Here is a 27,822-nt window from a genome sequence, read left to right on the forward strand (position 1 = left end):
CTTGAAGCTTGGAGAGCAGCGTCCTGGATGTTGTAAGGAAAGAGGCAGCTGGTGAAGGTGGCCTCTGCGAGGCTCTGCAGCCCCAGCTCCTGCCCCGTGCATCAAAACACCTCCCAGAAGCCAGCAGAGCTTGCAAGGCGAAAGCAACACGGCTCACTCGGCTTCAGCTCAGGCTCTTGATGGCCGTTCAGGACCCTGGCACGGCCGGGGTGCTGCGGGGCAGCTTCTCCCAAGAGCCGAGGGGCTGTACGAGGGGGTGCCGAGATGGGAAAGACAGGCACCGGCACCCCGAACGCCTGGGCTGCACTGTGCGGCCAGAGGAAAAACCTCAGGGTCCTCTGGAGCTGGGGAGGCCTTCAGTGACCCCCAGGGTCCGGGGAGGGAAGGCCCGAGGCCCGGCCTCCCCTGTCCGACCCGAGGAAGGCCCCGGCCGCCATTTCCCAGGCGCGGCCTCGTCACTTCCGGGCAGTCACTGCCGGTGGGGGGCCGGAAGCGGAGCGCGGAGCCGGCGCGGCCATGGCGGTGAGCGGCGGGGCCGGGGGTGTGTGGGGGCCCGGGGCGGGCGAGGCCGCTGACCGCCCTCTCTTGGCTCCGTAGCCCAAGGGGAAGGCAGGCACCAAGGGCAAGAAGCAGATCTTCGAGGAGAACCGGGAGACGCTGCGCTTCTACCTCCGCATCATCCTAGGGGCCTCCGTGAGTGCGGCCGGGAGGGCCCGGGGAGGGCCTGGGTGGGGAGCGCCGGGGTCCGGGCCGGGCACACAGCCGTGCCGTGCTCTCTCCGCAGGCCGTCTACGCCGTGGTGAACCTGATGATCTTCTACCCCGCAGCCTCCGCCTGGACGTGGGTGAGCGGAGCGCACCGTCTCCTGCCCCGGCGAGGGGCACCTGGGCCTGACCCGGCGGAAAGCCGGGTCCTTTCCCGGTTGTCGTGACCGGCGAGGCCAGCGGGCCCCCGGGGGTCCTGGCTCTGGCGGCTGACAGCTGTTTCCTCGTTGCAGCTAGCATTCGTCTTCAGCTCGGTGGTCTACGGTACCAGCTACCGGTCCATGAACTCCATGGCAAAACCGTCTTTCACAGACGATGGCAGCCTTGCCGACGGGGGAATTGACCTGAATATGGAGCAGGGGATGGCAGAGTGAGTGTCCACACCCGCATGAGTCCAGGTGAGCAGGACCTGCTGCCTGAGCGTGCACGCAGAGCCAGGAGAGGCCCAGGAGGAGAAGCCTGGGCCTCAGCTCCCACCTCAGCTGTGCAGGGATGAGGGGAGCTAGAAGCCTGTAACCATTTTTTCCAAGATTGTACCTAAGCTGTCCTCGTTATCTGAATGCTTGGCTTGGTGTGTGTATGTCAGCCTGGAATGGTCACTGTCCTTAAGGCTGAGGCGCACAGCTAGGAGATCCCAAACGGTTCAGCTGGAGCAGGTTGCAACCTTCTTTCAGTGAAGAGACAGCACTGACACTGTGCAGGCTTCTGCAACACAGAGATCTGTATTTTCTTTTTAAATCAGCACTGCAGGTGGTGCTTGGCAGAGCGGAACGGAACATGCCGCTGGCTACCCTGCAAACTGGCCGTGTCTTGAACTGTTCTACACCGTAAAAAACCTCCCTGCTGTCTTAGCCAGCTCCTCAGCCCTTTCTGCCCCCTCTGCTTATGCGTTCCCCACGTCTGTCTGCAGACAGTGCCAGGTGTCTGCCTGTCCAGTGTTCTTGGTGGTGCTGTAACTCTGTTTTCCTCAGTTGAGGAACACACAACAGTAATTTCTGCAAAGCGCTGCTAAATCAAATCAGGAGACAACAGTACTGAGGATCTTCAGCGTGTGCTCAGCGAGGTACCTGGGGTACTTGGCCCCTTCCTTCCCGTGTCCTTGTCCTACAATTTCAGGTCTATCTCTGTGTTTCACTTGCTGCCAGACTTTTGAAGAAACGCACTGGGGCCTTGTTTCAGAGCTCTCTGCCTCACATCAAGCGTTCTCGTGCTGGAAGGGCCATGAATTGATTTATATGTTGTTTTTTTTTTTTCTTAACAGAAGTTTTGTTTCCGCAGCCAGCAGATGCCCGGGGATGTTATCAGCAGGCAGACCGACTTGTGCGGCACAGAACCTGCTGTCTGCACAGGATGCGCTCTCGTCTTGTGCATTTGTGGTGGAGGAGTAGATTTTCTGTGTGTAGCCAGAGTGACACAGATGTCTGGTGTAAGAGACTCAGTCAAGGGACGAGGTGGCCAGGGAGAGAGGGAATTCTTTCTAGTGTCATTTGTGAGCTGGGTGCTTTACACCCTCTTCATCCTCTAGTCACTTCTTTTTCCTGTTGGTCAGCTGAGCGTTTTTCTCCCATTTTACACGGCTTTGGTCTCCGGAGTAGGAGCGGAAAATATTTTGGATACCTTTTTTGTGAAACACAACATGGGACAGTCAAGTAAGGAAAATACAGAAGTTTGGTGTCGTCCTAAGCTGAGGGAGATGTGTGAGGCCCCGAAGCAGAGTGGGGGCCCCAAAACCAGCCCCACTCACACGTGTGATGGCGCTGTCAGGGGAAAGGACTGACAGGAGTTAGCACAGGGATCCCGTTACCTGCTGTGAAAAGGTGTTGGGCACCGGTTGCAGACATCGTATTTCCCTTGGTACTGGGGCTCTGAAGTTTTTCTGCATGAGCAATACACCCTTGGGGTGAGTTTTATGACACATTAAAATTAATTGATGCTTGTCCGAGGCTGTACAAAACACGGTGCAGAGCTGTAAAAACAAAACCTGCACAGCTGAAGTTCCTGTCCTTGCCCTGCACCTTTGTACCTGAGCCTGTGCAGAGCCCTCAGCTGGGAAAGCGCAAGACTGGTTAGTTTAACCCCGTTGGTACATGAACACAAAGTGTTAATGCTCAGTGCTCCTGCTAACCGTGCCTGTTTGTCAAGTGACGCACTCTAAATTGCCAGTTTGGGGGTCAGGGAACCACGCCAGGCTAGCGGTTACTTTCAGAAAGCAGCGGATGTTTTCCTGCCTCTCAGCTGAGTGTGCCACGGCTGATTATCGCGTGCTTTTTTGGATCTGCTTCTTGGAAGCCTGTAGATTTGAGGGTGTTTCCCTCATGCTGTACCTGAATCAGATGCTGTGTGTTGCTTTGGGGTGAGGAAGGCCAATCTCGGTGGTCTCTGGGAGAGCTGGGTTTGGTGGGAGTTCTACCATGACCCCTCTGCAGCTGCCGGAGATGCACGAGATTTCTGAACCTCGGCATCCCATCATAGAGCCTTTGATGGATTCTGCAGTGTCTTGTCCAGCCTAAACCAGCTGGTTTTGGTCACTTTATTTTGTGCTGTGCTGCCCAGAACGAGACAAGCTATTTCATCACCATTACCTCTGCCTTTGTTTTCTTGACTGCATTCTTGGATGCAACTCAAGTATTTCATGCTCCAGCAGATGATGATTCAAAGGAGTGAGGGAGTTGTTGTTTTTTCTAACCTGCCCTGCACTCCTCGTTGCTTGTGTTGAAAAACCAAGACCTGGTTACCTCTCCTGGGTGTCAGGCCCTGCCCAGGGTGGTGGTGGAGGTGTGAGCAGCTTGTCCCTGTCTGTAGCTGCTCTCAGCTCTGCCGCAGGCTGGCGTGGAAGACCTTGGAGTCGGATAAGCAGGAGGAGAGAGGGAGCTGTCTGTTGCTCTAGCTCGGCTTGCAGATGATGGTGTGCTTGTCCTTGTGGCACCCCAGCCCTTTGGTGACCCTGAGCGTGTCCCTCAGCCAGGTCAGAAATGGCACAGGGCGGATTCACGCTTCCCTTTACTGCAGCCAGCTGTGAGCAGCTGCCCTTTGCTGTGACGTGTGTCCAATCAGCTGGCTGCTCTCGCAGGCTGGGGGGGTGGTGATGGTTTTGTTGCTGATTTCCACCCCGATGCATTCCTCAGCTTTCTCAATGTCCCTTTTCAGAGGGAGCCTAGCTCTTTCACTCATCAGAATTTTTTTGTTTGTTTGTTTACTGCTCGGATTCTTCTAGATTACTGCGTGTGGCAGAGCATAGCTGCAGGGACAGTCCTTCGGTTGGACGGGCGGGCACGGTCGCTCCCGGAGGCAGCGCGGATGGGCTGCATTGGCAGAGGAGCTGGTGTCTTAATGGAAGCTTAACGTTTTGCTTTTCTCCCCTCAGACACCTCAAGGATGTGATCCTGCTGACAGCCATGGTCCAAGTGCTGAGCTGCTTCTCGCTCTACGTCTGGTACTTCTGGCTCTTGGTAAGCCCCTGCGGTTTTCCTTGTTGTCCCAGTCTTTCCCTGTCTTCAGACCTGAGGACGTTACTTATCCATTTCATTTCGTAGTGTTCTGTTTCAGGCCAAAATGGTTTTCTGATAATTTTTTTTTAATCTCCCTGTCAAACCTTGTTAAAAATGAGGCCGTACAAGGAAAGAAGTCCTGATCCCTTTGAGTCAACCACGCAAAACTAGGCTGGCCTTGGCCTTTCTCTCTGGTCCTGTGAAAGGGCAACAAGAAACATGAGGCAGATCAAAGCCATCTTTGTGCATAGAGGCTTTTTGTGACTGTGGCAAACAGACTGCGCTGCTGCTTGTTTGGTTTTCTCAGTCATTCAGCAGCACGGACTGAGGCGGGGAACTGCTGGACACTGTGCTACTTGGTAGATTAAGCTTTGTAGGTTTTGATTTCCCCGTAACACTCTTTTTACTCCCGAGACATTTGTCATGTGCCTCCAGCTAAATCTGCTTTTGCAAAAGGACAAACAGCTCCAGTTAGTTAAAGAAAATCCCACGGTTGTTTTAAGTGTATCCCACAAGGGTACAGAAGGCAATCTTGGGAGGGTAGAAAGTTATCTCATTTCAGTCTTTACTCACAAGTTCCTTTCTAGCCAGCCTGGCAGAGGGCAGCCTAAACTCTGATTATCCCCCGGAGACTGACCAGATCACATTTGTTTTCATTTAGAGAAATGTGGGAGTGTTTACTGAAGAAGGGAGAGGCAGAATGCCTGGGCAGTTAGACCTTTCTGGGTAATTCAGACCTGATGCTGAGATTGCCATGTATGAAGCCCGAGTACTGTATATGTATGCAAGTTCCTAAACCATAGGAAATCAGGCCATTTATTTTGGACACCTGCCACTGCCTTTGATTTCCGTGCATCCTGTGATGCTCCTCATCCAGCCTGTAAAGATATTCCAGTTCCTTTGGCTTCCTCGGTAGGACCAGCCCTCCTGACCGTACCACCACCTCTCCCAAATCTGTCCCTAAAGTGACTGAGTTTGTGCCATGCGTGTTTTGCAGGCTCCGGGACGCGCTCTGTACCTCCTGTGGGTGAACATCCTGGGGCCCTGGTTTACAGCTGACTCTTCGCCCGCCGGTCAGGAACCAAATGAGAAAAAGCAACGCCGACAAGAACGCCGCCAGATGAAGCGCTTCTAGCCCTGGCTGAGGAGATAGATTAATGCCGTTTCTCATCTCCATGCTGTTATTTCATCAGGGATGTGACCGAAACCAATCCAAAACCATCACAGTAGCTATGTTGCCCTCTGTCATTGCTGCCATTCCGCTAGAAAGGCCGCAAGAGACTTCCCTTGGTGTGTTCTTAGCGCCAGTCGAGGCCTTGCTCCTTGGGATGACAAGGGGGGTGATGCTGGGATGTGTGTAAATACCTTTTTAAAGCAGTGCTGCAGCGCGTTCGAGGCTGGGAGTCGCAACGTTGGAGGAAATAGCACATTAAAGAGCAGAGTCTAACTGACCGTGCTGGCAGTGCGTTCCTATGGGGGTGCTCGCAGAGGGGAGCTGCTAAAAATGCCAGCGTATTCTTGGAGACCTGGACCAGAGGGAAACAAAATCCCCCAAGACAAGTGCTCTCATCCCTTCCCGAGCTACAGCTAAAAGAAGCCCAAACTAAATCTGTGTGGTTTTTTGTGTTTGTTTTTTTTTTTTTTTTTTTATTCTTTTAAATCACCTCTCCCACAGGTGGCACAGCTGGGGTACCATGACTGCTGCAGAAGCCACGTGTTAGAGACCAGGAACAACTCAGGGCAGCTTCTGCTTTTGCCTGCTTTGAGTTATTTATGGTGTCCCTGCCTGGCATGTTGTTTTACACACACCAGTGACCCCTTCCTGCTCCTGACACGCCAGCTCGGAGCCATGCAGCTCTGCCTGTGCGAGCGAGACGCACGGTCAGTGTTCGCAGTGCTGCCAGCCTGGCGTCGGAGGCTCTCCACAGCCTTTTGCCCACACCTCGTTTCCATGACATCATTTTTATTACACGCTTTTTTTCTTAACATCAAACCTGATCCCCACCCTGAGCCCTCCTGTGCCTCAGAGCCAGCCACAGGCGCTGTGGTTGGGGTGCAGAGTGATGGTTAATTGTGGGCAAATCTCTAGGGAGTAGGGGGAGAGCAGGGAGTGGTATTTGGGGGATTAAAGTCCTTCTGGCTGCTGGTGGGGGGCACAAGGGATGGGGTAGGGAGCGGGAAACGCATGCACAAGGTGAGGGGTGGGTGTGGGCCAGCCCTTATTCGCTGCCAGGGCTGCCAGGCACAGCCCGGAGCCCCAAGCCCCGGCTGCTGGCCCTGAGTAGGGGCCCCCACTCTGCTGGGAGCACCCCATGTCACCCTAAGAACACCCCCACCCCACTGCAAACACCCCAGCACAGCCTCCTGCACCTCTGGGCGAGCAGCACATCTCCCCAGCGCTGCCCTTGCCCTCTCTGAACCCTCTTCCCTGGCTCCCCAAAGCCACGTGGAGCCACACAGCTGTCCCCAAAACACACAGGGGACCATGGGGGGACACACATCAACACAAACCACACCGGCCCTCTCAGCCACGCTACCCTACACAGCAGTACATGCACAGCAGCCGCCCGGGCGCAGGGGAGGAGGCCCAGGCTCTGCCCTCTCCTCCAGGCACCAGCCCCAATAAATATCCAAAAAAAATGGCACCAGTTACGGCCTCAGGGTGCTCGTTTGGGCAGGGCGGTGCCCCTCAGTCAGTCAGGCAGCAGCTGCTCCAGCTCCTCCTCGTTCAGGCCATTGGTGGTGACGATGTGGTCCAGCTGCTTCATGTACCGCTCCAGGTCCTGCATGAAATGGGGGATGCGGGCCTTCTCCAGCACCCCAAATTCCTTCAGCCGATTCACATCTTCATAGGAGACCTGATGGGAAGCAGGGAGATGGGGGGGGGGTCAGCACCCCTATCCAAGAAGGGGGTCTGGCTTCCCTGCAGCCCGCCCAGGTCACTCACCCGCTGCCCAAACACCCCTCCTGCCTGCAGGGAGGCACTGGTGGAGTTGCTCAGGGAGGGAAGGATTTGCAAGGATTTGTATTTTCAGTCTTTTTTTTTTTTTTTTTCCCCCCGTCACTGCGGGGAAAGATGATGGCAGGACCAGTACGGCCAACAGCACGGCCGGCAGAACTCAACCCGCTGGGTTCAGCCTCTCCCCAAGGGGCTCCCACGGAGGAGGACGGATCATCCCATCCCTCCTTGCATCCCACCCAGCACAGCCTTCCCCTGCTCTGCTGAGACCTGCAAGAGCAGGGAAAGGCAGAGCCTTGGCTGCCAGCCAAGGGCTTGTTTTCGGGAAAGGGCAGGACTGTGGGATCCCACAGCTTTGGGATGGGATAAAGCTCTGGGATCAGCCCAGGCTGGTACCTTTCCAAGCGCAGCCAGCAGCGGGAAGTCGATGGTCTGCCGATGACGCAGGATGCGGAGAATCCCATCCAGGTAGACCTGGTCCTTACTGAAACAGCCTGGAAGAGCAGGAGAGGCCGGGGAGCGAGAGCCCAGCTCCCCACCGCCCTCTGCTCACCCGAATGTCTGCCGATGGGAAAAATGAGCATGATGGCGCTGGACTGGGGTGATGTGAGTGCACCAGAGCTCAGCTGTTGCTGGTGCCATAGCCAGGACTGCTGCATCCCAAAGGATGAGCACTGGGGAGCAGTGCTGGGGACTGTGGAGGCAGGGAGAACCCCAAACCTCTTACTGAGATGCTTTCATTCTTCTTCCCAATGCTTTTTTTAATGTTAAACCACTGTAAGAATCCAAATGCATCCCCAGAAATGCTCATTTTTTTCCTCTCCTTTGGCTGCTGCCTCCTTGCCAGCTTGCGCAAGTCGCTCCTGTCAGACCCCAACCACCTTATGGGGCTCCCAAGGGTGCCCCATCCCTCCCCACCTCACCCGGAGCTGCTGAAGAGCTGATGTGCTGGGACTGCCTGTAAAAGACCTAGGAGTTTATGCTTTACGGCAGCGGAGAGCAGGGCAGAGCCACCATTTCAAAGGCTGCCATGGCCACAGGACCAGTGATGCTCAACCCACTCTGCAGCAAAACATGCTCACCTCTAGCTTTTCTTTAAAAAAAAAAAAAAAAAAAAAAAGAATCTCTTCCAAAACCCAAAGGCTTTTCCTTCCCTGACTGGTACCTGGCTGCGAGGTGTCGGTCTGGCCCCGCTTGGCCCGTACACAGTACTCCCACCGGACGCTGGCGTCCTGGACGTACTGCTCCAGGTCCTGGAAGAGGGCGGAGAAGGAGAGGCGGCTGGCACGCTCGATGGTGTAGTAGAGCAGGGCCGCCCGCCACAAGAAGGGCTGCTTGCGGAAGAGGACGCTGTGCAGGCTGGCCAAGCCTTCCTCGGTGGGGTTGGCGGGCTTCAGGCTGTACTGCTTGCGGCCCTCGGAGCTGTGCCAGGGCTGGCGGGTGTTGTTCACCCCCCGGATGTAGTGGGTGCCTGGGGAGGGGGGGACAGGAGCGAGCGCTGTCAGCTGCAGCCTCCAAAAGCCTCGATGCACCCACCCCCTGAGTTGCTGGGGTTGAGGCTGAGACCCAGCACCCACGGGTGCCGGCTCCAGTCTTGGCTGGAGATGTTGCCATGGGAGCTCTGCTTACTCTGGTGCCCAGGGCAGGGGGGCAGGCACACGACTGCATGGGTGGGTGCTTGATACCCCCTGCCCCGCATGCAGAGAGGGACCCAGCTGGCCTCAGCCCCTTCTGAAACCTCCCCAGGAGCACCCCTCCAGGATGCCTCCTTGCAGAACCTAGTAGGTATCACCTTGCCCCATGGTCCCCGCAGCCCCCAGGCCATTACCCTGGTGACAACCAGAGGATGCTCACGGCATCCCCCCGCTCCGCCCCACTGACCTATCTCGTGGCGTAGCATCCCCTCCAGCCAGTGCTGCCGGGCTCCAGCCAGGTTGATGGCCAGTGTTGGCCGGCTGTCCTCCACCATCATCACCGCCTGGGACAGGAGGTCGTCGGTGAGCTGCACCACCACCTGCAGAAGAAGGAGGCAACTGGTGTCAGCACTGCCACGGGAGGAGATGCTCAGCGGGGTCTTGGCTCTCAACAGAGGCTGAGATGGTGGCAGACAGTCAGAAAAAGCCACCAACGCCACGAGTGTCACCGCCCGGCACTGCTGCATCATCACCGACTTGTGCTGCAGCTCCTCAATGAAACCACAGACAGCAGGAGCAGGGAGGAAGGGCACTGCTGGCGCTGAGAGGGTCTCGAGAGTAATCCGATGATCCCACAGGGAGATGAAGTAACTCCTTTCATCTCGTTACAGCCAGCAAACCTGAGCGGGCATGGTGGGAGAGCCTCCTCCAGCATCCCTCTGGCTCCAGCACCCCCCGCCCCAGCTTGCTCCCATGGGCTTTGCACAATTTAGTGGCCATAGGTGATGGGTGTCCTCCAGAGAGCTGCCTGGTCCCACTCCTGCATCCCCACTAGCACGGGGCGGCGCAGTAAATGCAGTCATTGTATCAACCCTGCTCTAAAACCCAACAGCACCCGCTTCATCATGGGTCCAACCTCTAGACCCCCCCAAGGCTCTGGCTCCATTTTCATGGACTCCCCTGCGGACTCTCCCTTTCAAGGCTCCACGACACAAGCAGCAAGGACGGACCCACACCAACACACCCTCGCAGCAGGAACAGCGTGTGCCAGCTATGATTCACAGCAGGGAGAGGCAATGCATGCACAGGGCTGGAGAACATCTTTACACAGAAAAAAACATCTATTTTGGGAAACCTGGCTATTGTAAGTGCTGGAGCCAAGACAGCTGCTCTATGTTAGCAGGAGCTAACCTGCTGGCCAAGCGGCATTTTCCGACCTTCCAACTTCAGACCTGCAGCAACTCAAAGCTGCAGCATCGCCAGAGCAGACATGTGGCTCTGCCGCATCCCCGGGCGCTCTCACATCCGAGGGTCGGCCGCAGCAATGCTCGGGACCTTCGGGCACACACCAATTTCATCTCCAAGTTCTTCCCCCACATACATACCGACTCTAAAAAACATCTATTACTTCACAGCTGACACTTTTCAGCATGAACATGTGCACACACATTACCACGCAACAATTCTTTGCTCTTATTTAAAAAAAGGAGAGGAGACCGAATGGGTTTGCTTTAACCCAGATTTATTACTGTGCAAAGCTGTTCATGAAAGCCAGAAGAGCAACATAATAGAGCAGAGCCTACCACTGGGCAAACAAACAGCAGAAAATACTTACAATGCAATTGCTTACCTGGAGTAAAACATACCAGTGTGAAAGAGGATCCCTCTAACTCCAAGAAAAGACTTGCCAGTTCACTTCTGACCTGTGTGTATCTCCAGTAAGCAAGTCAAAATAAATCAGGGTTGCAGTTTCGCTGCCCTCTGCCACGTTCAGCTATGGACCTCAGTGACCTGGCACAAACTGAGGCAGGGGACTGATCCAGACCAAAACTGGTTTTATGCTCTGGGTTAGTTTCCAGCAAGATCACCACCCCTGGCCACATGAGCTGCCATGGGGGGCTCTTGGTGGGGGAAAGGCTTTTGGCAGCAGCACCAGCTTCTGATAACAGCCCCATCTGGAGCTACAGCAGGCAGGGAAGGTTACGGCTTCACTGCAAGCAGAAATAAGGAGGTACAAACGAGCCAGAGTTTGGTATTATTTTTAACGTGTGTGATGGGAATACAGCCTGGACATCCAACATGGCAATCCCAAATGTGACTAGAGGAGGGTGAAATCCTGGGATGTGGAAGAGGAAGTGGAGAGCCAGGGGACAGAGTTTAAACCAAAAGAAAGAAGACGAGGAATACATTTCATCATCGCAGATGCTCAGCTGGCTATGAGTGGTCCGCAAGGCCAAGTCCACATGGTGCTGTCTTGTCACGCTTCCTTGCTCCTACATGGAAAAAATAAAACCCAAAGAAAGTGTAATTTAGGAAACTAGATGCAGAAGAACTAACCACTTCCCTAGCATAATTGCTCTCTTTCTTGTACCTGCTTTCCCCCAGCCTGTTAAAAAAATACCCCTCACCCCAAGACCTCCTCTCTCTCCTTTTCTCCATTTTCCAATTGCTCATCCTTGGCCACGTTATGCTGTATTCCTCCAGGCACATCCCCAGGCAACAGGGATTCGGCAGCTCCAGGTCCCCTGTACCAGCAGGACCCGTTACAGTGGGGTCAGCCCAGCCAGTGGGTTTTGGGAGGCTGGTGCTTGCTTGGCATCTCCTCAACAGTTCAAGTTTCCGTGGTACAATTTCCAAAGCTATCTCTGCAGGCAACACCCTGCACAAGCGAAATACTGCAAAACCCCAGAATTTACTATACTGAGCGTTACATGTGGCTCATTTCTGCCATTCTGGTGACTTCCAACTCTCCATTTCCCTCTGCACTGGCACCTTAACTCCTACCCCTGAAGAAAACTCTCATTATAACCCATATATCTGTCCTTCATGTGTCCATGGCTTTTTCCTCTGCTGTACTGGGAAGGCCATGTCCTGCATTCTGTGCTGCACCCTCACTGCTGTTACCCAGGCTAGCACCTGAGCCTCCTCCCAGGGCTGAGCTTGCCTAAAGCAGAGATACACCTGGCTTTAATAAGCACTAAGCAACATTTGCAAGAGTGCTCTGGCTTTAAAAGAGTTGATTTTTGTATTATCTGGTGGGGGGCTTTAAGCTACAAGACAAGTCAATGGTCACCAGGCCAGGCATTCCCATCCTGAGACGGCATGGGGCATCAGTGCTAAAGCCACAGCATCAAGATCTGCTCATACAGTTCAATGTGAGCACCAAATGGGTCCAGTCAAATTGTGGAAAGGCAAGTGCTGTCCCTCAGGCTTTGCTATCATCCCCGAACAGGAAGCAGACTGAACAGTCCAAACCCAGATTCTTTTTCTTTTCCTATCTGATATCATCATGTGCAGGGTGAGCAAAGAGAAATGCAGCAAACAGCTGGAAAATGAGAGGCGGTCGAGGATGCTGAAGATGCGATGCCCAGCACTAAAACCAGGTCTTGCAGGAGCCCTTTTTAGGCAAGGCAACAAGAGCTGAAATGCAGAATGAAGCATTCCTTGAGATATGGCATCGGGAGAAAGATCCATGGGAGCAGAAAAATTTGGTTTGCAATAAGCTGGGACACTGCTGGAGGCTGAGCACAGAGCAAAGGATGCAGCTGAAGCAATTGGTCTGTGCTTCCAGGAATGAAGGAAAATGTCAAGCAAGAACACCCCAGAGCCTTCAGAGAAAGAACGTGAGTCAGAGGGATTTTTTTTTGTGAAGAAAAGGTAAAGGCAACATAGAAACAGCAACACTGAACTCAATTATATAGAGTGAAAACTATCTTCCCCTGTACAAGAGCTCGATGGCATCAAGTGAAGCTTAGGAAGCAGATTCAGGACAAAGAAGCATCAGCAAATGCTGCAACCCACCACACGAGGTCTGTGAAGGTTCACAATCAGGTAGGCAAATTAATGGCAGAGGTATTGCAGGCAGAAACACCCCCTGACTTGGGAAGAGACAGGGCTGACATGGCCTGGGGAGAAATCCCCCATCCCTGTCCTAAGGATGGAGAGATCCTGGGACACGGTTGGGCAGGGGAATGAGGGATAGAAATGGACTGATTGAGGGGTTGGGAAACGGGACTAGACACTGCTCAGAGAGGCTGAGAGCTCCTGCAGCCACAGGTACAGTCCTCCAGTGAGAGCCGATGATACAGATGCATCTCAGGGGCCACCATGGTGAGAAGATAATGGGCAAAATCCCACAATGTCATTCTTCAGCGGTCAGTCTGATGGCTTTTTACAGGCGTTGTCTTGGGTTATTTTATTTTTTCCCCTTATTTGATAATGTGGTGATATAGCATTGTTTTGTGGTGTTAAACAGAGGTGCCAAGAACCGCCTCGTGCTGAGCCAGCTGGCCAGGAATGATGGGAAGGGACCCTCAACATCACTGGAGACTGCAGCTTTGCATGCTCCCGTTATGCTGCCTGCAGCCCTTCTCCAGCTGCAGCAGTCCATCGGCCCACTGAGCAGCACCACTTGCCTTATTTTGGGACCCTCCAGCTTTGCAGATGCTGTTATGACAGGGGCTGCGACTTCAGCCAAAGTCCTATGCCCGGTGCAGCAACACCAGCTCTCCAGGTCTGTGACCTCTCTCGTTCTGAGCAGGATCCCCAGCACATCCTCATGGTCTGCGAAGCTTCTGCTCATCTTTTGTGGATGCAATCATGGAGAAAAAGCTCGTCCCCAGGAACTGCAGGAAGGCTGCTGACGGCCTCCACGGCACTGAGGCACGAGCTCTTGCCTCTCCCCAGCTCCCTGGCACTGCCAGCAGCCTGCCCACCTGCTCAGGACCTCACATGCCAAGAAAGCATGGGCTCTGAGCAGCTCCAGGTTGGAGAGGCACCACCGATGGGATCCCAGGAGATGCTAGCTAGTGCTGTTTAAGCTAATGACATTTCACAACCCCAGGGATTGCCAAGCAGCACTTACCAAAGGGGCCAGGGGTTTCTTTGCTGCAAGCTGAGAGCTCGCTGAAATCCATATGGAGATCTCTGAGCTCCGCCAGCATCACCTCAGTCCTAAGCCAGAAGAAATGCAAAAGAGCTTCAGGATCTGCAGCTCAGATGCCAACAAAGAAGCTTTTGAAGACGCAAAGTTAATTATAGAGCAAATACTTACCCACAAGTGCACTGCCTGCGGTGCCGGAAAGCGGGATCCTGGCTTCGCTGATCAGCGTCAGGGACAAAGGGCAGCTGCCTGCAGCAACTGCCACCAGCCTGGCCGCGCTGCCTGCAGGCAGCTGACGTGTCAGCGGGTCAGTCTCTCGGCTAACACAACCCCCCATGCTAGAGTTTCTTTCTTTTTTTTTTTTAAAAAAGCCATCATAGTTAATACATAACAGGGAAGCAAATGGCCTGGCAGAACAGACAGGGCACAGCAGGTGGAAGTCAGGAATAACAGATACAGGCGCGGGGAGGGAGATACACATCTGAAACCACCCGGTTCCCCAGTACGGTGTTATATCATCAGCGACACAGAAGTTTCAGCAAGTTTTTGTCCTATATGGGGCACCAGGTTTGCCAACATCGCTGTATCGAGAGCAGATGAAATCCTCCCTTCTTCCCTGCCCCAGAGAAATTCAGAAAAATTTCTAATGGGGAGCAACGAACAAACCAATGCTTTAAAGGTTTTAAAAGCACTTATCAAAAGTTGCAGATAAAAAAGCCATGTATCTCACACACCGATGTGCAAACATTGTTACTGAACCCCGCATTCCCTGGAGCAAAAGGAAAATCACACAGGGCTGGAAGGAAGCCGGTTGTACACCAATCTGTAAGAAGAAAGATGGCTTTCCGCCCAGCCAGAGCTCTCTTTGGGTTAGATCAATGGAGTAGAATAGCTGAATTTAATAAATTAATAAAATCAAGAGACAGACCATACCTAACAAGTCTTAAGCGTAGGTCTGTAAGTAAGACTGGCCAGCTGCTAGGCTGGGCACTGTGACTAGTTCTGGGTACTAAAAGGCAGCTGAATTATAGGAAGAGAATTGCAGAAATCCCTTCTGTCCTAAGCAAAGGCTTAGGAGGACCAAGGTGCCAAATCCACATCCCAGGGACACCTCCAGGAGGGATCATGGCAAACCAAGGGGGCTGGAGGAGGAACGCCAGTCAGCACTGCGTAGCCTTCTGCCCTGCAGCCAACAGCTGAAGGCAGTCCTAAGAGCCAGAAAAGCAAAGCCAGGTCCAGAAATCCTTTTCAGTGCTTGAACCCAGTGGAACGGTGCTTGAACGGTGGAAGTGTTTTGCCCACAGCTTGCTGGCAGATGGGGAAAAAAAGCCAATTAACCGAAGTTGCATGACATACTACGCTGGACGCTGCGGCAGGCACAGAGAAACTGGATTAAGAGATTACGAACTTCCCCCCTGCTCCATCCCGCATGGCTACCGTCATATCTTAACCACGTATTTCACAGCCTTAAAACCCAAGCTTGGGGTTTCAAAGCGCTGTAAGCTGGCACATCCAACAGGACAGCAGGAAATCTCTCCCATGGCTTTGCTTTTGGACGTGTGAGTGAAGGCAGCTGTTGGAGATGTCTGCCATACCACCGCTAACAGCAAGAGATGACTTCGCGATGGTAATTGATGCCACATGCATGCAGCAAAAGGCTCCTTCCACGGCCACGCAGGCAAGCAGCAGCTCCCCCCTCTCTCTATCTCTCAAGCATAAAAGGGAGATATGCACTGAAAAAATCAAGGGAAATTGGCAGGCAACCAGCAGCCACGTTCTAACGCCAATGTACAGCAAATGCAGCCAAGCCAGAGAAGAAAGGGCACCACAGCTCAGAGTAGAAAAGTTTCCTCTTTGTACCCAAAACATTTCTTAATCTGAGTCCTTTTTATCAGCAAATAAATATTTTGGAGCTTTATTTTACAAGTGATAAAGCAGGCACGTGGATTACCTCTCCCACGCAGCCTTCCTTCTGCATGTACTTTCGGATCACAGACCAGATTTGGCACTTGCTCAGCAGCCTCCCGCCTGTGGCGACTTCAAAGCTCTCGTAGGTCCCGTACTTCTCCAGGACAGCATGAATGATCCTGATCGCCTGTCGCACACAGAAATGAAACATCAGTGTCAACACCCTCCCCGCTTACAAACACATCCTGAAATCTCACGTGCAATAAAACCCAGCGGAGATAATCCCTGGTAAACGGCTGTAGAGTCAGACATGGTTTTGCAAGATCTGAAACACCACAGAGACTGAGCCAGTTGGAGGCGGCCACCAGGACAGACAGACACGTAACACAACCAGCATGACCCACAGTCTATTCTTTCTGCTTTTTATCAGCCTCGCAAGCATCTGTTGGGGGAACCAGGCAAAGCAGAAGTGAAACAGCACCGTTGCAGCACACTGCCTCTGGAGGTTAAAGCCCTGATTATTTTCATCTTTTCTGCTTTTGGTTCTCCTTTCAAACTCTAGCGCTTGCACAAAGAGGTCTAGCTTATCAGCTTGCTTTTTACTCCAAGAGTTTCTTAGTGCAGTGCTGGACTGCAAGCCCGGCCGGGAAGCTGGGCATCACCCTTTGCGGCGATGCTGCTTCCTCCTCTTCAAACAGGGTCTCAGCACAAGCAGCCTGCTGCACATCAACAGCCTTCTCATAAAGGCAGCACGTGCTATTTTATTAGTATTGACATTTATGGAGCATCTATAAAATACAAGTGTTTATTAGCATGTTTCCTTCCCCAAAAGTGAGTTTTCTTTGTAGATGTTTTCAAGCAATGACTTTCTCCAGCCTATTATATACTCCAAAGCAGATGATGATGACTTTGAACTGGTTCTGGAGTTTTTCCAACAGTTTTATTGCATCTCTAAACCTGGCTGAGCTGCTACCGAGCTTCCCAGCCCAGGACAAAGCGCTGCTCCTGAATGCTGCACGTTTTACCTCTTCCTGCTGAGCAAATCCCCTTTGCTCTCGCACAGTGGCTGGAGCCCTGCAGAGGAGGTCCCATCCACTCCCTCGTCCCTAAAGTCACCCAAGATCAGGAGATGGGTCGTCACCACCAGTACCAGCACTCAAACCATCCAACACCCCGTAAGAGGGCCCTCATGGTCTGCGTCTGGTGAGCAGCCCACCCTACCCCATTAGAAGGTCCTGATTTTCCTTCCCTGGACAGTCTTCTCTGCACAGCTGGTTTTTATTCTCCACTCACTTATTGAGTCTTTCCAGGAGAAGTTATGCATGGTTTTTTTTTTGTATTGTTGGGTTTTGGGTGTTTTGTTGTTGGTGGGTTTTTTTTTGTTTGGGTTTCTTGTTTTGTTCACTGAACGATCAGGATCGGTTCTGCAGCGCCGCAAGGTATCTCCTGCTGACTGCAGCAGAAAAAGGACCGTTTCCTCCTCCCACCTCTGCTCAGCCACTTGTTCTCTCCTCCCAGGGGACCTAAAGCACCGAGCCAAGAGAAACCCAGCACAGCTGGTGCCCAGGACTAAGACGACCAAAGGACACGCTCCTCACCGACCTCCAGTGCACGTCCCAGCGGGCAAAATTCCTAACATACCAAGTTTAGTTTTCCAAGAGGCTGCTGAGCATCTCCAGGCAGCTCAAAATCATGCACACACCATATGCAGAGGGATAACAAATCCTCCAGCCCCAGCTCCATGCAGATGCTGCTGGTGTTCCTGTGACAAACCAGGATGTGATCAGTCTTATGAGCCTCCATGGGGCTGGAATAATTCTTCTGGTTTGTTTAAATTTTCTATTAAAAAATAAAATATCCCCCCCAAATATGTGCAGAGCAGCTGGTAAAGCAAGCTGGAAGCAGGGAGCTGGTGTTGGTTTGTCTGCTTTTGTCCAAGGATGCTGGTTTAGCAAAATGTCTCATTTATTTAAGCTCCATGATTAACGCAGGTTTTTAAAAACAAAAGCAGCTTATAGCTACTAGTTAGCTGGCAAGGAAAAAAGTCTCCCAAAATAAAAGACACTGAAAGGAGGTTACTGGAGGGCACGAGCAAAGGAACTGTGACACAAATACTGTCACACTGCCCCGTCACCGGAGAGCATGTAAAAACATCGGTAGAAACACTCAACACTTGCAAAGAGTTTTAGGATCCAGGATGAGACCATTCACACTGGTTACCAACACTTAACTTCATTCGTGCAAAGTAACGCACAGAGAAAAACAATCTCAGTTATTCATCTTTTACTATATTGTAAATCAACTGTACTGAAAGAGAAAGCAAGAGGGGAAATAGCTCTGAACAAACTCATTCTACTGCATTACTCGGAGAATGAAGCGCACTTAAATGCGGGAAGAAAACACTGAAAAGGCAGCGAGGTCTTTGGAGGAGTCAGACCATCTCCCCTGCAACAGCATCGCTGGCACCAGTCTATCTGGGTAGAGGTACGGCAGGCACTGGAAATGACTAACTGCTTAGAAAGCTGTTTACAGAAAGAGCCTGAATCCCCTGGATAATAATTCAAGTAGAGATCTAGAAGTAAAACAAGGATAAGTAAACATTCAAACCACAAGAAATAAGTTGCTGAAGAAGTTGTTATGTGAAACACCAGACGTAAGCTCCAGACTAGGAGGTGTAAAGAGATGCCTCTGGCATGCACATCTCAATTTATTGTAAGAGTTTTTTAATCTGCTTCCTCAGACGCAGCTAAAAGGGGCCCATGTGGCAGCAAGGATGCTCTTGCCAGAGGCAAGATGCCCAGCCCGAGGAGCAAACTGGTTTTGCGGCTGGGCCGGGCTCCCAGCTCCAAGTCCAGAGCAAAGGGACAGAGCAGCTCTGCTCCTGCGTCGCTCTGCCTGCCTTCAGGAAAGGCTCGTTGGCGGGCAGAGCATCCAGAAAGCAGGCTCCTGCCCGTCGCTGCCATCCACATGTAATTATTACCCATGGCAGAGAGCAAGTTGGGATTATTTCACTGGCGTATAAGCGATGGAAAGAGTTAAGCAAAATAACACCGACTGCCTTAAGTGGAGTCAACACCAACCATTGTCATTACCAACCACATCCACTGAGGTGTTAAGGATGCTGCCACGCAAGACTAGGCCTTCCAGAAGACAACCCACCAGGAATTCAGGCTGAGGACTGCTTCCCACCCGGTCACCCACGTGCTCCAGCTCCTTGCCTGCTATTTTGACAGCAACAAGTGCAAAATGCGAGAGTGAGGAGGGGCCCTGAGGGAACGCCGGCTCCTGACCACCACCCTGCAGCCGCGGGCAGGCACCGGTTCGGTGCTGGTAGCATCGCCCAGCACCAGTACGAGCGTGACCCACATCAACCAGGTAGACCAAGTGAGTAAAGAAGGGTTTGAGAGACAAAAAGGCGAGCGTGCTGAGGGCCGGACACCGAAGGTGTCGAGCGGAGCAAGGCGGGGCAGCGGCCCAGCAGCGGGAGCCGGGATGGAAAGCACTCACGAGGTTTCCCGGGGACCGTGGACCCAGCTCCCCGCTGGAGCGGGCCCACCGCCCCGCACCCCTGCGGCTGCGGCCTGCCCCAGGCCACCCGCGCCCTCGCACCCTCACGGGGCGGGGCGTCCCCCGGTTCCTCCCTCCTCCTCCTCCTCCTCCCCCTCCCCGCCCAGGCCCGGCAGCGCTGCCTCACCTGAGCGACGAAGCGGTCGGAGGCGGCCCCGTACTTATCCAGCACGGCGGCGGGCACCGGCTCGGCGTACTCGAACTGGGGGTCGTAGGCGAAGCTGGCGCGGAAGAACCGCTCCCGTTCCGCCTCCACGTTCCGCGGCCGCAGCGCCACGAGCAGGCAGGGGCTCCGCCGCCCGGCCCCCCCGCCGCCGCCGCCGCCGCCGCCGCCCTCGTCCCCCCGGCCCCGGGCGATGTGGGGCAGGGAGGCGGCGGCCCGCATCCCCCCGCGCCCGCCCGCCCTTTCGCTCCGCCGCATCCCGGTGCCGGTTTCCGACAGGCGCCGGGTTCCCCGCGGGCAAGGGGGCGCGGGTGCCGGTGTGGCGGGAGGGGACGGGCAGAGGCAGAGCGGCGGGCCATGGCGAGCGGGCAGCCGCGGGGCGGGGGCGGCGGCGCCGGCCCCGGCATCGGCCCCCACCCCGCCGCCCGCCGCCGCCCCCGGGTCCAGCACCATGGCCTCCAGCGCGGCGGCCGGCACGCGCGGCGCCGCCCGCCGCCGAGCACGCGCCGCCGCCTCCCGCCAATCGGCGCCGCTCCCGGCGCGTCGCGACCAATAGCAGAGGAGAGCTGAGGGGAAAGCCCCGCCCTTCCCCGCTGCCCCGCGCCCGGCCCCGCCCCCGCGCCGAGCCTGCCCTGAGCGGGCCGGGCTGCGCCCGAGTGCGGGGACCCGCGGCGGGGGCGCGGGGCGGGACCGGCTGCGTCCCCAGCCCCGTTTGCATCGCCCGCTCCCTTTGCATCACCAGCGCCCTTTGCATCACCAGCCTCCGCTGTGTGACCAGCCCTGGTTGCATGGCTGCCCGGTTTGCACCGCAGCCCCAGTCGCGTCCCCTGCCCGGTTCGCATCCCCAGCCCTGGCTGCATTGCCAACCCCAACAGTGTCACCAACCCCATTCGCATCACCGGCCCTGGCTGCATTGCTGCCCTGCTTGCATCACCACTGTCAGTTGCAGTGCCATCCCCAGCTGTGTCGTTGATCCCGGTTGCATTCCCAGTCCCGGTTGCATCCCCAATCCCAGGTGCATCACCAATCCCAGTTGCGTCCCCAATCCCGGGTGCGTTGCCATCCCGGTTGCTTCGAGCCCCAGTGGCATTGCCAAGGCGGTTGCATTCCCAAGCCAGCTGCACTGCCAGCCCCAGTATCGTCACCAACCCCAGTTGTGTCATCAGCCCCAGTCACGCCACCAGCCCCAGTTCCACTGTCATCCCAGTCGCATCACCAGCTCCGGTCACATTGCCAACCCCAGTTGCAATGCCAGCCCCAATCACATCGTCACTTCAGTCATGTCACCGGCTCTGGTGGCATCAACAAGCCCAGCCGCATTGCCAGCCCTGGTTGCACCACCAACCCTGGTTGCATTGCTGAGCCTGTGGCTATTCCCAAAGCCCCGGCTCCTCGGGTGCCACCAGATGATGAACGTTTCCGTTTTTGGCTACGGCTGGCTTTACTCACCTGCTGTGCAAGGACAAGGCAGGCTCAGCGCTCAGAAGCAAAGTGTGTTTATTATTTTGTAAATTTGCTGGTTTCAAGTTGGCCTTGCCCGGGGAGACCAGCTCGCTGCCCACACGCTGGCAGCTGGCAGAGGTGCTCTGGCAAGCCACACCTGCCGTGCCACCTCCATGCCACTCCCGCGACCACCCTGCTAAGTCAGAGCTCGCACTCGTTACGTGAGTTGCTCTGTCCCAAGTGAGCAGAGGCTACAGCACTGCGGGTTCCACAGCCTCTAAAGTGCCTAAACGCGGCTTGCTAGCGACGAGGGCTTGTGCGTACGCCGTAATTTGCAAGTGTGATGTTAATGAGCTGGCAGTGCGGTTAATTATCCACCTGCTAGTGGGAAGTGACAAGCCTTTGAAGTATAATTAATCGCTGTTCCCGAAAGAAAAACCAATCCATGTGGAAGTGGGTGCTAGCCCATCCACCCCAGCTGTTGGTCTTGCTCCCTTTCCTTCCATACTCAGCTCCGAGTCCTTTGCTCCCCTGCATGGCAGCTCATGGTGGCTACCAGCGCAGAGGGAAGCTGGCCTTCACTCCTCTCAGTTCTTTTTGGGCTCCTTAAGGACCTTCCGCCCAGGTAGGATCTTCCCCCTCTTCCCTGCCTCCAGGCTGGATCTCACCTGCCCCGGCTCCCCCTGCTCTCCTTGGCTCCCCAGAAGGATTTCGTTGATAGAACTGAGCGTCAGGTTGCTGAAGACCATGTTGAGGTGGTCGACTCCTCGCAGCTCCTGGACGTGCACCTTCTGCTTTTGCTGGTTGCGCCATCGCTTGCACAGCTCCGAACTGCGCGTGTTGACAGTGTCATCCCCATCGCCATAAATCATGTCCACGGGGTCCTCGTATGGGAAATGCTCATCATATATGTAAGTCTCCACAGTAGGGTATCCTGTGCCGTAGAGGCAATATGTGTCCACCCCAGGGGCGGGTAAGCCCTTCAGCAGGTCCTTCATGTCCTCCCACATGTACCAGCCATCCTCCAAGTTGACGTCGGTGAAGTAGCGCTGGTAGTCCCGGTACGTGTAATTGTAGGAAGGCGTGGAGATGAAAACGTGGGTCTCGGGCCAGGCCAGGCTCGTAGGGAACATCCAGGGGCTGGTGGTGGTCATGCGCTGCTCTTCACGTAGCTTGATGTTGGACATGAGCGGGATGCCCTGGTTGTCACCTGCAGGGCACACAGGGGCTCGTGAGAAACACCGCCAAAACGTACCCTCACAAACGGTCGCCCGGCAGCGGCCCACAGCTGTCTCCTGGCTGGGGAATGGTTCCACGTCAGATCTCAACAATCGCAGATTACCTTAAAATCTCTCTGGCCCTTGTGGCAACAGAAAAATACAAGGAGATGACTTCAAGGTGATGCAAGGGGTCAGAGGTTAAAATCTCCAAGCACATGATTTTAATTCCATGTGGTTTTGGAGGTTCAGCTTGTGACTTGTAGATATTCTGGGCTGTCAGCATTAGGCAAGTGATTGTGGCTTTCTGGGCTGCAAAGAGACTAAAGAGGAACTGGGTGAAGGGAGATTAAAGCCTGAAGACAGCAAAGCTCATGGGGCTTTGAGAGGTGGGGAGGTCCAAGGAAGTAGTGCAGGAGAGTGTGAATTTCTCCTAGGTGGCCTCCACGTCCTCTGCTGCAGAAGGACTCTAAGGTTTGGAGTAGACCCTAGGCACGGTGCAGGCTGTGCTGCAGGCTGTCTGGCAAGAGCTGCTGCAGAGGAAGGGGAATGGCCAGGCTGCAGGTGGACCCTTCTGACAGCAGATTTGCAGACAGACAAACCCACCAACCCCAATTACGGAATCCAGAGCAAGCTCCGGAACATGTCCTGGGCTGCCTCCCTGCTGCTGGGGCTTTCTGTACCATGGCACTTTCTGTACCATAGGATGCAGTGGGATGCAGCGGCATCAGCACCAGAGCGTGAGCATTGCCTCCTCAGACCCCTCAGCCGTCTGTCCCCCACCTCTTCCACCACCGTTTCCTGTCCCTGCCCGCCACCACCCTTCCATTTCTGCAGGGGGGAAAGAAAGCAAAGAGGTGGCTGCACGCAGGGAGTCACCCACCTGACGCCAGGACACGCAGGGGCTTGACGGACCCTCCCCAGGGGGCACCCAGGGAGATGAAACCCCCAATGTACTGATCTTTCCAGGCTTGTGTCTGCTGTAACAAGAAGTAGAGGACGTTCAGGTTGCCCATGCTGTGTGCGATGAGGAAGACGCTTCGCTGGTACTCATCGTGCATCTCCTCGATCAATGCCTTCAGGTTCTGGAAATACTCGGGCTGCTCCTCTGTGGACAAAAGGGGCACCAGCTCTTGGCCACCTCACTCATGGCCATAGGGGTCCTACGAGCCCCGACCAGAGAGAAGTGTGAGCGCAGAGGCCATGCCACCAGCATTCACATGACAGCACCATGAATGGCTGAGCGGCCACCACCATGGGCAACTGTCCCTGTCCAGGGGTTCCTCCACACAGCTGGCTCACCCAGCCCATGAGACCCATCCTGCTTCCCTCCCTGCACGGGTGGCCTGCCCACAAACCCCATACTTACGGGGCCCAACCCTCCAGTCATAAGGGGCTGCCCGAACTGTCTGGTCCCTCACGTAGCCGTTGTTCACCAGGTTCTGCACCAGGGTGTGCAGGTAACCTATGGGTAGAAAGAACAGGTGGGAATGAGGTCTGTGGTCTTCTCCTGTCAACCTTTTTCCACCCGGGTCCTGGTCACAGCCACAGTGTCCTCTGGTAAACCCTGTAGCTCACAGGCCCCAGGCAGAGGTAGCATCTCTGTGCTGGGGTCAAGGGTGAGGTGGTGTCTGCTGACACTCAAAGGGAACGTGTCTCTGAGGCCAACGTCCCTCACTTTTGGGCGATCTTGGATCTCTGTAGAACTGGTCTCCCCTGGAGACACAGAGACCCCTCTCCACTTGCAGGGAGTGCATGGGATCCCCACACTCCCCACGCCTCTCCTCATCTCACCTGCCAGCTTGCTCTGATCCAGGTATTCCACGGAATAGGTCTTGCCGAAGCCAGGCACGCGGATGTGCACCCCTGGGGCGTTGGACATTTTCCGAGAGGTTCGGTTGTACACCACCCTGCGGGGATGGAACACAAAGTAGCAGAAGAGCTGCATCTCCAAGGGATGGGGTGGAGATCACTGGGTTGCAGCCTGGACCTTGGTGGCTGTTTCCAAGGCTTGAGTGGATGGGGAGGTGGGCTGGTGCCAAGCCAGCATCCATGCCGATTGCCCAACATCTCGGAGGAGGAAGTTTTGATGGAGTGGGCTGCAGCAGCCCCCTCATTCTGCTGTCCCGTGGAGGGTGGCAGTATCTCCAGTGGGTGCTGAGGACCTTCTAGCTGGCACAAGTGTGTGGCAGGGACATGGGAAAGGGATGGGTGCTCAGAGCAGCAGCCAGCCAACTGTGTTTCCAAACAGTCCTGTGGTAGTCCCGTGGTTTTCCATGCATGCCAGGTCATGGCCAGAGGTGGGGAGGAGAGGGGAGGGAGATCCCTGGTAGGTCATTTCCCCGGGGAGCTCCTGGGGCAGGAATGAGCGGTACCTGGTGTTATCGATCCAGCAGTCAACTCCCACTGGCAGGAAGGTGTTGAGGTTGAGCCAGATGGTGAAATAATCCTCTGTTTTGCGGTAGCACATCCAGTTCACCACGTCGGGCTTGTCCAGCTTCGCTTCCAGCTGATTCCCGAGACACCCGGGCACTGGAGGCACCACGGAGGGAGAGCAGAGCCAGCTACAGACCCCATCCCACTGGCCCAGTGCTTCTCCCAGCCCCTCAAGCGGGGGTCCCCTGGGTCTGCCCAGCTGGGAACACCCAGGGACCCACTGAAGCAGCATCCCTGGGAAATAGCCTGCTCCGTGCAGGAGCAAGGGCACTCAGAGCCAGGATGCGGGATGAGCAAGGAAGCCGTGCTAAAAATGCATCCTCAGGGATCCCCCAGCTGCCTTTCCCCCGAGGTGACCCCCAGAGCTGCCACCCTTGGCCCAAACGTGCCTATCCCCACCAGCACAGAGCATCGCGGATTGTTCCCCTCTGCCTGGCTGGGTTTCCACCCTCCTCTCCTCGCTGCAGCCCGGATGAAGGGGTCGGTGCTGCTCAGGGCTGCCCAGCCCTTCCACACCCCTGGCAGTTTGTCCTGGGGTAGCAGCACAGCTCAGGGATGCACAAAATGTTCCCAGGGAGGTGAAAGTCATCCTGGTGCTGGCACCCAAGGCCCATTCACTGTTTTCCTGAACTTTAAACCCTCCACACAGGCAGAACACGAACTCTGAAGTGGTTTGGCGCTGAGTGTACCCTGTGGGAATTCAGCGCAAGTAGTGCCTGTGGTAAACACAGCACGGTTTTAAGCAAGTTCACGGTCTGCCACGTGTGAACCGGGCTCCCCTGATGGAGGGTGACCATCACTGGGGTGCCTGGTCTGCCTCTGGGATTTCTGGCAGGGATGGGACACCCATTCCAGTGCCACCCTGGTAGGTGTGCCTGTGCCAGGGGCAGACGCCAAGGAGCCAGCTGACCCCAAGGGCGAGGACAAGAGATGAAGGGACTGCAGGGGACAGTAGCTGCAAGCCTGGTGGGATGGGAGCTCTGGGTAATGAACCACATGCCCCAGTGTGTCTGTGGACTGGCCAGAGATGCACGGATGGGGACAACACAGACCTTCAATGCCACTCTAGGCTCCGTCTGCTATGTGTCATGCAAAGTGCTTTCCTCAAGGACACCACGAGCTGATTTGTGGCCTAAAGTCCCTGTAGGTGCCTGCTCTGCGCTGCCCTGGGATGCAGAGGTGGGCTCTGCTGTGGCTGCAGAACCCCACAAGCACAGCAGGGCACAAGCCACGGTGCCTGGTGCCGGGGCTGAAGGATGCAGGCGGGGAGCATCTTTGATCTGAGAAGGATGTCCCCCATTTTCCCTGGTCCCCACCAGCCTCATGTGTCCTTGCATCCTGGGCCAAGTGCAGGTGTTCTGGGGAGCCACAGTGCTGTCCCCATCACAGGGTGTGAGCGGGGCAGCCTGGCCTAGAGATGCTCTAAACCCATCTCACCCACAGCAAGGCAGGAGCATGACCACAGCCTCGGAAAGCCTTGTCCTGTGCAAGAGGTGAAGGGGATGTAGTGGTTGCTTCCCTCAATCTGCTTCAAAGCTCCCTCACCTCTGTGGCATCTCACCTCTAATCTCAGGATTAGACAGGGAAGGTCTAATCCTGCCTTCAAAGCACTTGGTTGGGGATGAGGCCATCCAGCAAACCCTGGTGTAGAAAAGCCCAGGCAAGGAGCCGGCAGAGAGGACCTGCCCGGGCAGTGAGAAGAGCAGGACCATGAGCTGCTCTGATGGCTCCCCAGGGTGCACAGCCAGCACCCCCACCCCCGGCCCACAGCCCTGAGCTCTACCTCCCCTTCCAGAGGACATTAGGTAATTATTAAGGGAGTTCCTGTGGGGGCAGAGGGGTTATCGGCGATCCCAAGGGCACTGGGGGTTTCCAGGACGCCCATCCCAGGGGGATGGGCTACGCGTGGATGCTGAGCAGCACATGGGGCAGCTGGACCTGGCTGGGAGCAGGACAGGGGCTGAGACTGGTAACTGGGGGCACAGGGAGATGCTCTGACTATCACAGGTCACCTTGAGAAGAGTCACCTGGTGACAGCCACCAGCATGGCCAAGCAAGACCCATCCCAGGGCACTGTCCTCTGCTCTCTGATGCCCCTGGGAAAGCAGTTTGTGGGGTCAGCCCTCAGCATTGCAGCAGGGACGTTCTGCTTTTTCTCTTCTCTTTTTAAAGCAGAATCTCAGCTTGATTCAAGAAAAAAGGAAAAAAACAACCCAAGTCTGCTCAGCAGAGGTTAAATAGCAAAAACCCTGGCTCAAGTTCCTGGTGATGGCACAGGGGCAAAGGAAGGCAGAGCTGTGCAGGATGAAGGTACCAGCTGGTGCCTGCTGCTCCCACCTCCGCCTCCCGGAGGTGATACCCCAACCTCTCCTTTTGCCTCCCCATGCACCCCTGCCCAGCTGCTCGCTCTCCTCTATGCCATCCTCCGGGCAGGGTGGATGTCGGGTGGGACGCGAGATGGATGCCCTTTGGTAGCAGCAGAGGATGACTTAACAATCACCAGGGAGTGGCACGAAGAGACACGAGACGGGGTGGGCTTTGGGGGACAAAGGGGTGCTGAAGCCCCTGTCCCTCTGCCAGCAGAGCCCCCCTCCTAAACCGAGCAAACCCTAAAACACCCTTTGGGCCAGCCGTGAGATTTTAGAGCCCCATTTGCTTTCTGGGGTGCCCAGCCTGCACCCCCAGCTTTGGGCAGCTGCGGCCAGGCATAGCCAGCCCTGCATCCCCAGCCTGGAGGATGGGAGGGGACCTGGGAGCCGTGTGCCACCCCCCTTGGCGACTCCAACTACAGATTGCAAAGGGTCACCGCTGCCAAGAGCCACCGAGGCGCCAGCAGCGCAGCGCTCCAACCTCACTGCCAGCTCCGGGGCGCTGCGCAGCACTTGGGGTGCCCACCCATACCCCGCATGGTGCCCACGCTAGCCTGACCTTACCTAGTACCACGGGTGGCGTGCTGTTGGTCGGGGGAGCTTCTGGGGTGGTGGTGGGTGGAAAGAGGACGTTGAAGAGCCAGAACTGGGACGTGGGCTGCAGGAGCAGCGACAGCGTCAACAACGCAACCCCGGCGCCGCTGCTCCCCATGGCAAGCTCGGCCGGGATCCTCCGGATGTCTTCCAAGCAAAACAGCCTTTTATATTTTTTTTTTTTAGGCAGGTCCAGCCAAGAGGCACTCGGGCTGCAGGGGAGGGGAGAGCTGCAAGGGGCTGGCCGTGATGGGGAGGAGGGACGGGGAGGGCCGAAGGACTGGCCTTGCGGACATGCCAAGTCCTGCCAAGGCAACCCAGCGGTGCCCAGCGCTCTCCGTGCCCCGAAAGCCCTGCCTGGGGGTGCCAGTGGAGCGTGCACGTAATTTTAGCAGCTT

General features: G+C 55.5%; 3 protein-coding genes across 3 annotated transcripts; 1 reads left to right on the forward strand and 2 right to left on the reverse strand.

Moving 5' to 3' along the window:
* The first annotated feature begins 57 nt into the window (after nucleotides 1–57).
* Nucleotides 58–5,704, forward strand: TMEM208 (transmembrane protein 208). Its single transcript, XM_086758363.1, has 6 exons — nucleotides 58–522; nucleotides 598–693; nucleotides 785–844; nucleotides 998–1,134; nucleotides 4,129–4,213; nucleotides 5,250–5,704. The coding sequence occupies exons 1-6, from the start codon at nucleotides 517–519 to the stop codon at nucleotides 5,385–5,387; spliced, it is 522 nt and encodes a 173-aa protein (XP_086614489.1). The 5' UTR covers nucleotides 58–516; the 3' UTR covers nucleotides 5,388–5,704.
* Nucleotides 5,705–6,198: 494 nt separating this feature from the next.
* MATCAP1 (microtubule associated tyrosine carboxypeptidase 1) lies at nucleotides 6,199–19,818 on the reverse strand. Its single transcript, XM_086758362.1, has 6 exons — nucleotides 19,330–19,818; nucleotides 15,679–15,822; nucleotides 9,093–9,225; nucleotides 8,377–8,682; nucleotides 7,608–7,705; nucleotides 6,199–7,110 (listed from the first exon to the last, which is right to left on the reverse strand). Exons 1-6 carry the CDS (start codon nucleotides 19,816–19,818, stop codon nucleotides 6,946–6,948), a joined length of 1,335 nt encoding a protein of 444 aa, XP_086614488.1. The 3' UTR covers nucleotides 6,199–6,945.
* Nucleotides 19,819–20,845: 1,027 nt separating this feature from the next.
* Nucleotides 20,846–27,659, reverse strand: LCAT (lecithin-cholesterol acyltransferase). The gene is made up of 6 exons (XM_010127059.2): nucleotides 27,395–27,659; nucleotides 24,401–24,557; nucleotides 23,820–23,935; nucleotides 23,395–23,490; nucleotides 22,909–23,133; nucleotides 20,846–22,018 (listed from the first exon to the last, which is right to left on the reverse strand). Exons 1-6 carry the CDS (start codon nucleotides 27,540–27,542, stop codon nucleotides 21,396–21,398), a joined length of 1,365 nt encoding a protein of 454 aa, XP_010125361.2. The 5' UTR covers nucleotides 27,543–27,659; the 3' UTR covers nucleotides 20,846–21,395.
* Nucleotides 27,660–27,822: the final 163 nt, after the last annotated feature.

This window comes from Chlamydotis macqueenii, chromosome 13 (genome assembly GCF_036417535.1).
Source record: "Chlamydotis macqueenii isolate bChlMac1 chromosome 13, bChlMac1.mat, whole genome shotgun sequence".
Lineage (NCBI taxonomy): Eukaryota > Metazoa > Chordata > Aves > Otidiformes > Otididae > Chlamydotis > Chlamydotis macqueenii.

Coding starts and splice junctions, on each gene's coding strand:
- MATCAP1 (XM_086758362.1), bottom strand. CDS start 19,818: ATGGTGCTGGACCCGGGGGCGGCGGCGGGCGGCGGGGTGGGGGCCGAT. Junction 9,226..15,678: donor AGGAAGGCTGCGTGGGAGAG/GTAATCCACGTG, acceptor CTTCTTCTGCAG/GTGGTGGTGCAGCTCACCGA. Junction 7,706..8,376: donor GACCGACACCTCGCAGCCAG/GTACCAGTCAGG, acceptor CTGCTCTTCCAG/GCTGTTTCAGTAAGGACCAG.
- LCAT (XM_010127059.2), bottom strand. CDS start 27,542: ATGGGGAGCAGCGGCGCCGGGGTTGCGTTGTTGACGCTGTCGCTGCTC. Junction 23,936..24,400: donor TGCTGGATCGATAACACCAG/GTACCGCTCATT, acceptor CCATCCCCGCAG/GGTGGTGTACAACCGAACCT. Junction 23,134..23,394: donor TGACTGGAGGGTTGGGCCCC/GTAAGTATGGGG, acceptor TTTTGTCCACAG/AGGAGCAGCCCGAGTATTTC.
- TMEM208 (XM_086758363.1), top strand. Junction 1,135..4,128: donor ATGGAGCAGGGGATGGCAGA/GTGAGTGTCCAC, acceptor TTCTCCCCTCAG/ACACCTCAAGGATGTGATCC. Junction 4,214..5,249: donor TCTGGTACTTCTGGCTCTTG/GTAAGCCCCTGC, acceptor CGTGTTTTGCAG/GCTCCGGGACGCGCTCTGTA.